Genomic DNA, 10,366 nt, shown 5'->3' on the forward strand with positions numbered 1-10,366 from the left:
AATATGAATTTTTTACAAAGGGTATTATAACGTAACAATTACTACAATATTGAAATGCCCGGAGCGAGCAACTCATTCCCACTTTGTGCAATCTTCTAGATAATCAATCTAAGCAATAAAAAAAAATTGATATAAAATAATTAATAATTGGGAATTTAATTGTTTTTATAATCGAACAATCATCAGTAGTCGTCGAACAAACGATAATTCATCAAAATTAATTAATCTGAGCGATAAAAATAAAGATATCTATTAAGGGGGGGCCCACTTAGCGGTGATCATTGGTTTAATTAATTATAAATAAATAAAAGACGAACAAACAATTTTTATATTTGAACATTAACGAACAAATGACGAACAAATAATGAAATATAAAAAAAAATGAAAATCAAAAAAAGGGAGGCCAAATTCACTGGGCCGAGATCTTCGCCATTCATGTTGAAAAATGGAACTACTCTGTGTTAATAGTGACATCATGGAGTTAATATGTACCTACAATAGTAACTCCATGTAATTTTGTTAATTACCTACTACCGACATATTCTGTTGCAAATGCCTCGGTAAATTATGTAATGACTTTTTGGCGGGTACGCGAGGAGTGAAGATAAGTGATTTGTTTTATTTTGTCTATTTAGTATTTCTTCAGATTTAAATGTGTAATAACCGTGATTTATTAACTGTTTAATACCTGTGAACGTGCACAAATGTGGGAAAATGAAACAAAGCTGCTGGACGTAACTTCTCGGGAAAATGAAACAAAGCTGTGGACGTAACTTCTCGGGATCCTCCACAAAGTCCACTGAAAAAATCTCAGTAATTGACCACCATTTTACTGAGATTATGTTTCATCCCATTTGATTAATGTCTCAAATTAATCATCATAATATCATTTTTCATAGAGTTAAGAATATAAATTAAAATAAGACATGACTTAAAGGTCTTAGTTATCAGGTCATAAAATCCCTTAAAAAATACTCTGTAGTACTCTGTGCCCTGTGCCACAGTCTATAGTAGTCTATACTCGAAGGTATTGGGCGATTTGTGATTAAAATCATACGGTATTTATTAAAAAAATACAGCTTTTTGAAGTTTAAATACTTGATTTATAAATATTTGATTGAGAATTTGAGATCAACTGAGTGCCATAAGAAGTTTGTGTGAACTATATTTCCTTTTAATACTAAATATATGATTTCCTGCATGAGTATGGAAATGTTTTACTTCGTTATCATTTGGGCTACGGAAAAATGAGTCTCGGTCTCGGGATTTATTTTTTAACCGTTTTATGGTTTATAACGTTGATGCTCTGTTGGGTTACAATCCGTACTGGCCATTATATCGGAAAAATATCATTAATAATATCTTCTACAATATCATTAGTATTATTGCTTTTGCCAAGTAGCGGAGAACAATATGTTAGTGCCAATTTTTACGACAGGCTATTTGTGACTCGTTACGCGATCCTAACATTCTTGCTTGCCAGTATTGTCCTCGGATCTGGGTACGCTTTTGTTTACGTTTGCCTAACGCCAATCGAAGTTAAAAAAGTTACTCGTAGAGGTCGATATTAATTTGCTTTGGTAAGTTGATTTCTGTTGCACTAAAATAGAAATAGTTTGGCACTTATCAAGTGTAATGCACAACTAATAAAAGGCATACTTTAGCACTGTAAACATTAATAATTTTCTGGAAACAATACAATTTTACTTTTTTTAAAGAACATTTCGTATGTTATTATTAAAGTACATTATCTTATCTTCGATTTTGCGAGTCTTAGGCACAGTAAAAATTACTTATACCGTTAAATCTTACATGTAAATATGCACAGAATATATTATCTTATCAAAACTCTTCAATGTCTTCAATTGCATGATGGGTGTATTTGCTTAAAAGTCAACTGCTTAAGTATTATTTAATCTTATTGTTTTAACTGTACAAATATGCACATGTTAACTATGTAAGATAATTTTTATAGTAAAATAACTATCTGTTAGTTTTGAAACGAGCCGTGGATCACATAAAACCTTTATTTACCTTTCAGACAATGTCTAATGCAATATGCAAAAGTTTGAGATCGCCAGTAAGGAATCTGGCATCTTTGAAGAAAGCCATCTCAACCTCACTAGTACATAATGAGACTATATTAGTTAGGAATAATGAAGAGTTTATTAATAAGGTAACGTGATTTAATAATTAAATATTATTGGAAAGAAGTTCCTTATCGCGCGTTGTGAAAGGGGGCTAGACGGAAAAAATTCTTACGAAAAGTTGTCACTACACCTTTTAGATCCGTCATTCTGACCAATCAACGTGTAGGCGCTTATCGCGTGACATTGCTCGTATCCATTTGGTCCGCGTAATGAGTACAGTTTACAAAAAAAATTACAATTCCTTCACTAATTAATCGAAAGGAACTTCGTTCCATCCAGGTGTCCCTTGACACCTCTGAAGTTTTTTTTGTCTATGTCTTTATTGTTATAAAAAAAGCTAGCAAACAAACAATTGGTCTACCTGACAAATAAGTAGTGGAAGACATGCCAGCATTTTGAGGAGTGCAATACTTATTGGAATAAAGTTTGCCTTGTTTTGAGGTGGGTGATGGCATTTACATGGTGATTTCTATAGGCACCAAATAAGACTTAACGATAGGTACAGAACGAGGGAGACCGTGGCAGATCATGTCTTCATAAAAGTGACTGGATTGGCTCATCCTGTAGTTGTAGATGTCTATGGGCTCCAGTAACCACTTAACACCAGGTGGGCCGTGAGCTCGTCCAATCATCTAAACAAAAAAAAGATTCTGATATGGCAGTAGATAGATGCACTCACAAAGCCCTTGATTAGTTACTTATCTCAAGGTGTTTAGGTAGTTTTATTGAGTATATATAGGTAAATTACAAGTCAATAGGATTAAGGCTGTGAGAAAATTCTATATACACATTAAGGTTTTGCATCTATCTTGTAAGAACTGCATGTTTCTAATTGTGAATAAAATGTGTACAAAAATCTTCTCAGGTCATGAACAATGATAAACCTGTGATAGTGAATTTCCATGCGGAGTGGTGTGAGCCCTGTAAAATACTGACACCACAGCTGAAGCAACTAATCGAACCCTTGACAGACCTAGATCTAGCTGTTGTGGATGTCGAAGACAATGCCGATTTAGTTCACACTTTTGAGGTATGCCGTTACATCGATAGAAAATTATATAGGATTGTTTTAAATTGTTCTTATTTAACAAGTAGATTTGAAACATATATTTACACACACACAGGCACAAATACACGTGCATACAAACACACGCATAGTGACCTACTTAAATGATAACACTAAATCGATGCCTCCAATGAACACTACGCTAACTCCAAATTCGTAGATTTACAGGAGGAGCGTTTAAACGAAAAAAGTTGATAAAGTCTTTATTATTGCAGATATATTTATGGTTTTTTTGTGTAACTAGCTGATTTACTCTTGCTTCGAACTCCATAGATAATGATTAATTGTAATACTTTTGAAATAGTGAAGCGATTTGCGTGAAAAACGAAAATTTCAAAATTTTGAGTTAGAGTAGTGTTCATTGGAGGCATCCAAATGATCTTTCGATCCAGCCCACAGGGTCTGTTCACAAAAACCTAAATTTATTTAGTCTAGGAAGGAGGGAACCTGGATGTCAGTATTACAGGTCTCTCAGGTCTCTGAATCTAGTACAGAAGCTTCCGTTTCAAAAGCTAATAAAATAAAGTTTAATGTTCAGTTGTATTTGTGCATAAAGCTTTAAGAGAAAAAAGATAACTAAAATATTATTATTTTCTTTTATCTTTCAAAACTTTTTTCTGAAAATATAACAATCTTTTTGTATGATTAGGAAGATTTTTGTTTTTGAGCTACTTCAATTATATAATTATTTAATACTTTCGTAAAGGATATTCTGTACACTACATTATCCAAATTTTTATGTCTATGTTTTTTTGCCTATCATGTCAATATTCAAGGGTCTACTGGAATTATTCTCGAGAAATTATTCATTCACTTGAGGCTCACAAAAGAAAACAGAGTATTTATGCATAAAAAATATATTGAATAGCGTTTATGTTAAGGCTCCGTCAAACAGAACGCGTAATTAGCGCGCGCGTCACGGCGCGCTATGACGCCGAGATGTGTTGTACTACTATGGTAATATACTGTCAAACAGCCCTAACGCCGCGACAGAGCGTTGCGTACTTATAGCGCTGGGGCTCTGTTTGACGGCATGTTACCATAGTAGTACAATACATCTCGGCGTCATAGCGCGCCGTCAGTTTAGCGCTCTGACGCGCGCTAATTACGCGTTCTGTTTGACGAAGCCTTTAGGGTTGAACTTTTTTGCTTGTGGTGTCGTAGGATGTGTGGAGTATTCTAATTGCCTGGCGCACCACACCTATCCTCATCCTGAACCTTTTGACCTGGTTGACCATTGATTTCAGGAATACCATACAATGTAAATAATCATATAAAACCTATTACAGGTAAAGGCGGTTCCCGCAGTTATAGCAATAAAGAACGGATTAATAGTGGACAAGTTCATAGGCTTAGTGGAAACCGATATGATCACCTGTCTTATTAACAGGATGTCGGGTAAAAAGAAGGAGGGCACATAGACTTTACACAGTAGTGTTTTAATCCAATAACAATCACACAGTAATGTTTAAAAGAATGGTTCCTTCCGCAAACAAAATGTTTTATTGTGTTACTTTTTGTACATTAATTATTAGTTAATATTTTACTTTCATTGTTTTAACTAGTAATCGTAGTGAATCGTACGGATTAATCTTTGGATATAAAATTATTCTAATACAGCTAGCGGCAATGTTACAAAAAATATGTAAGATAAGTTGCACACATTCTCCGGACACTTCATGTTACAGCTCAGTTTAGACTGTCTTTAATGCCCCTTGACACTTAAGATAGTAGATCGCTGTCGTGGACCTAATTAAGTTGTTGTTTCTGTAGTGCTAGAAAGAGATAGTAGATCTGCAACTTATAAAATAGTCCCTACATTACATTATGCACGGAATGATTCTTTGGTGTGTTTCTAGAGTAACACTAGATACGTGCAACTTATTATCTCTAGACGATTTTTAGCCTATTATTCAGCCCCTCCCCTTACTCTTGAAGTCGTCGTAGCCTAAAGGATAAGACGTCCGGTGCATTCGTATGTAGCGATGCACCGGTGTTCGAATCCCAGTTGGGTGCCAATTTTTGTAATGAAATACGTGCTCAACAAATGTTCACGGTTGACTACCACGGTGAAGGAATAACATCGTGTAATAAAAATCAAAACCCGCAAAATTATAATTTGCATAATTACCGGTGGTAGGACCTCTTGTGAGTCCGCCAACGCACTCTGCCGTGTCCACCGACATGTCGAGCCGTGGGCTCTTACCTCCAAACGCTATTGCAGGATTCATGCGGGGCTTGGACATGAGCAATAGAGGACGGGTGAATGTTACCAAAGATTTCGAGGGTCCGGATGTCGGGTGATTGTTTGCCCAGACACAGCAATTCAAGATATCGCCTCGAGCTGTAGTAGAGAGTTTTACTAAAAAAAAAGTTGTTTTTAGGACATTCAAAAATCAGAAAGATTCTAAACAAAATATTTAAATGTACGGTTAATAATCATATAAATTTAAAATTAAAAACTTACAATTTTCACAAACTAAGCGAGTGACCAAAATAATTAATTAGAAAAGCCTAAAATGGTAATAATATACTTTAAAATTAATGATTAATTCCGTAACTCGCACTTTGGTTTTTTTTTCATACCACGAGAATGTCTGGATTTTTTTTCATTTTTTGATATAAAATTCTTTTTTAGAAAATAAAACTAAACATATTTTCTTTATTCTGCTCATACAAAGTATGTTTAATATACCGCTAAACAAAACTGCTAAAATAAACCTTGGCTAGTCCTGAAATGTCTGACTATTTTAATAAAGAAATATATCGATTTAAGTTATAGATAAATTTTAATTACAAATAAATATATGAATTAATCTAGAAATGTTATAAAGATGTTTTTGTTTGCACACAATATGTATCGATATAAATGTGATTTTTTGTGTTTGACAGTTTCAAGTGTCAATTTGACACAAACTTCAATGTACAAATCGGTGGACAACCACAGTGTACGGTAGTAAACGGTAGTTAAGGTAGTAAATAGTGTAAACATACAACTAGTGCAAGGTCTAAATGATGTAGTAGGTACGAGAGAATAAAAAAAATTAAATAATCGATTGTGTATACGAATTACTAATTTGATTTTGGAATCTTGATTTAACCATGAATTAATAAATGTATCATTAACTTTTGTTGATGATACATTACGTCAGCATTCGTAAAAATGAATGCTGACGTAATGTCAAGGGTTTGCTGACGTCCGCCCAAGTAACCATGATAATAAATGATAATAGAAGAATTTACAATGTCTAGACCAGGGGTCGCCAAACAACGGACCGCGGTCCGCATCCGGACTACACACTTGGTAATAAATATCCAAACTACAAAAATTTTCTTTCAAACTTCTTACTTTGTTTGGGTGAACATAAATTTGTGAAGTAGCAATTTCGAAGATGAACTTCATAAAGAAAAAAGGATTGTGTGGTTTTATGAAACCACGGTAAAAGTGAAACTTTTTTTCACATTATAGACATTTAACTCTGACAAACAACATTCCCATTAAACACTGACAAAAACAAACAAAATAGCGTGGAGCACTGGCACAAATGAGTAATAGTCTATACACTACACGTTCAGCTGCTGCGAGCTCTAGGCGCCGCCATATTGGCTGCTCTGACGAGCGCATTTCACTTTATCCCTACTCCGCGGCCGACCGTCACGCGACATGCAACACACAGACGAAAAAGTTTGAGACGAAGTTTCACTTAATAAGTGTCGATCTCGATTTACTGATGCAATGAATCTTGCTTGCAATTTTACTCGAAACCTCAAAACAAAAAGACCTCAACAAAAAATTACATTTATCTTTTATTATTGATATGTAAAAAAAATATCTTTGTTATATTCGTAATTACATTTGTTTAATAACTATGTTTTCTATAAAATGTGCGATTTCTCAAAAAGGACCCCAAGGGAAATTAATTAGTGATCTCTGGTTTAGACAGTAAACAATAAATTTAAAAGATTAGTACTAATACGATTTTTAAGTACACGTTTTTTAAGTTTACGATCTACAAGTATTCAAGGCAATGGATGTATCGCATTGTTGGTGAACCTTCAGACATCTTTATTCTGTTAAATATATTTGAATTTTAAATCTATACTTATTTGTAGATAAATTATGGTGTTATTAATGTCCGTTAATAAAAACAAACTTCAAACGAGAATCAATCAATTCTAGATACTTACGATGTCTATAATTTTAAGGGAATTTAAAAGAGTTTGTATTTAAATGGGAGGCTATTTAAAATATCTTTAGATAAGTAGTGGCTCTGTTGAAATAGTCTTCCCGAATGCATACGGGTAAATAAATATTTCGAATTCTTTATCTAATCAAACACACATATCTTGCTGCCTTCGATTAAGTCTACGAAGCGACACTGCTGGATGTTTCTTGACTTTAATGTTCCTAATTAGCTAAATATATAAAAATATAGCAATCTTATAACTTTGCTTGATTACATTCAAGTGCTCATTTTTATATTAGTGAAGTTTTGTTGAAATATATTTTTCTTTTTTAAATGTTAATAGAATTGCTTTTATATTTTCATTGAATTAAAAATCCGAGGTTTCAGACGCTCATAGCAATTCATGAAACAATTTGTCCTGTTTCGTTACAAATTGTTAATGAAAAGGCAATACGAGAAGTGAGTACCGTTCAGCACATGATTTAATTATAAACCACAAAAGGAACGATAAGAAAAGATATCAAAACAATAAGTAAGATTTTAGTCACCAAATAAAGAGCGCATCGAATTACGGCATCAAAGTGATGAGTGAGATTCGCCTCTCGATTGCGTGATACCACTCGGCGAGTAAATTCTATGGATAGTGTTGTTGTGTGTAAAACTTTTGATAGTATCCACGAATAATAATAGTTGATAGTAGTAATAGTATTTTTATTTTATATGATTAGGTTAATGTGGGCGTCACACGGTCTGCAGTTTGTGTGTAGTTAGGGTCTAATTCTATCCGGGTGCTAATCGTACACCTCTTAGTATCTATTATCACTAATTAACTAATTTAAACAACACTTAATTGGCAACTCCAAAGTTGGATTAGCGTTAAGTCGTAAATGGTAAAATTTATAGTTAAGTTTCATAGTTTTGTGACCTAATAGTTTATATTAGCGCAGTTAGGATGTCTCCAAATGAAATTTTAGTAAAACCGTAATGAGGAAATCTAATGGTTTCTTGTTAATTTCGAATGTTTCAAGATAATTAATCGGCATGGCTTCGGCAACCTGATTTATGATTCATTTGAATATAGGTCGATAGTGTATGGGTCCAAATCGTATGGGCTTACGTTTCACATTGAACGGAAAGCTAGTTGAGAGATACGTGTTTGGGGTCGTTGTTAGTATTAAAGCTCAGATTTCTTCATTCGACGACTGAGCTTTGGAGCTTTTGTCAGGTTTGTGGTACGAGCTTATTATATTAGTAGATCGGGTCCACTGTTTGTTGTGAAAACCGCTCTCGCCGTCCAATCATGGTTGGCTAACTACTTGTATAGTAAATAAAAGAATAGTAATATGCATTGATCATCCTTCACCTTACAAAGATTTAGTTTAAAAAATGTAATGTTAATTTAAAAACTTTATAGATAGTTAATTAATGGGGGACAGGGCACATTGTCTACGTTTGATTCTAATAATTTGCAAATTCTAATTCATTTTCTATGTTTAACTTTGTTGTACAGTTCAGATCGGAACCGTAACTAGAATCTGGATAGTACAGTACATTGCGGCCTAAGTTTCCCACTAGTTTAAATTTCTTTACCAATAATTATGTCTACAATGTGTGATGTTCGACCAAAAATAATATCTGGGTACTTGACACTGAAATGACTGACGGAGCTTATGTTTTTTTTTTGGTTTCCTAACTATACCTTTAATCCAATACTGAAGTGTCTACGCGGCGTTTACTACGGTCAATCTTTTAAATAGGCAACCCGAAACGTCCCCATAACGCTTATTGTGTGCCTATCGTGTGGCCGCTTAGAGCAGGGCCGGATTTAGAGGTCTGGAGGCCTTGGGACAACAAAGGAGCGGAGGCCCCTTGCCCCAAATTATTCTCCAAATAAAATGAACAATTTTTTTCAGTCGAATTTTGAGAGTCCAATAAATAATTTATTGTGAAACCATGTAGATTCGATTAATATTTAACAAACATACATAAATATAATCGGAGACAAGAGTTATCTGAAATTAAATTTCAGAGGAAAGTAAAGATGTTATCTAGTGTTTACTTGTCGGAATTTGAAAGATTTTTTTTTCAAAGTCTATTGTGGGGGCCTCCCTAAATCTGGCCCTGGCCTAGAGAATGTCCCCGGGCCGCATCGACGATGTAACTGACATGCCGTTAAATTTACTATAACAAAATCTTGCTTAAAAACGTGTTAGTCTAATAAAGAATAGTTATTACAATAAAAAATATATCCATTTAGAAAAAAATGTTACAATTTCATGCTGAAGGATCGCATTCTCTTGCCCGTCGGAATATTATTTACTAAGGTATTAATTGTTATATTTTCCTAGTATATTTGTTGAACAGTATCAGATAAATCTTTAGTGCTGCTTCTTGAAATTTTTCAGTTCGTGATTAAACTTAATAATCACTACGTTGTAATAAACTAATAATTAAGAAAAAAAACGGAATGCAATTAAATACTTTATTAAGACACATGAAAATTGGTTTATGTAACGAAATAAGCTATTTTTGAATTTGTATATTTTTGTTTTATTGAATACATTATATTTTTCTTGAAATTTGTGGTTTTTTATTTTAAATACCTATATGACGTAACTACGTTTAACTCATTTTTTATACAGAAAAAAATCTGAATTTAAAAGTATGTACAAGGGTGAAATATGACGAGCCTTCTTATCATGGCCACTGCTTCACTACATAGTATAAAACAAAGTCGTTTTCTCTGTCCATATATCTGTCTGTCCCTATGTATGCTTAAATCTTTAAAACTACGCAACGGATTTTGATGCGGTTTTTTTAATAGATAGAGTGATTGAAGAGGAAGGTCTATATGTATAATAACATCTATTAAATAGTGGAGAAATTAATAATAAATTACAGTTTCCGAAGCGAAGCGAGGGCGGGTCGCTAGTACTGTATAATATCCGAGTCAGGCGACGGGG

At 33.7% G+C, this 10,366-nt stretch overlaps 1 protein-coding gene across 1 annotated transcript; it reads left to right on the forward strand.

Annotated features, from left to right (window-relative positions):
• The first annotated feature begins 1,571 nt into the window (after positions 1 to 1,571).
• LOC101742793 (thioredoxin, mitochondrial) lies at positions 1,572 to 9,982 on the forward strand. The gene is made up of 4 exons (XM_038017206.2): positions 1,572 to 1,580; positions 2,042 to 2,176; positions 3,016 to 3,180; positions 4,506 to 9,982. Exons 2-4 carry the CDS (start codon positions 2,045 to 2,047, stop codon positions 4,635 to 4,637), a joined length of 429 nt encoding a protein of 142 aa, XP_037873134.1. The 5' UTR covers positions 1,572 to 1,580; positions 2,042 to 2,044; the 3' UTR covers positions 4,638 to 9,982.
• Positions 9,983 to 10,366: the final 384 nt, after the last annotated feature.

Source organism: Bombyx mori, chromosome 18 (assembly GCF_030269925.1).
Source record: "Bombyx mori chromosome 18, ASM3026992v2".
In the NCBI taxonomy this organism is placed as follows: domain Eukaryota; kingdom Metazoa; phylum Arthropoda; class Insecta; order Lepidoptera; family Bombycidae; genus Bombyx; species Bombyx mori.

Coding starts and splice junctions, on each gene's coding strand:
- LOC101742793 (XM_038017206.2), top strand. CDS start 2,045: ATGTCTAATGCAATATGCAAAAGTTTGAGATCGCCAGTAAGGAATCTG. Junction 2,177..3,015: donor ATGAAGAGTTTATTAATAAG/GTAACGTGATTT, acceptor AAATCTTCTCAG/GTCATGAACAATGATAAACC. Junction 3,181..4,505: donor ATTTAGTTCACACTTTTGAG/GTATGCCGTTAC, acceptor AACCTATTACAG/GTAAAGGCGGTTCCCGCAGT.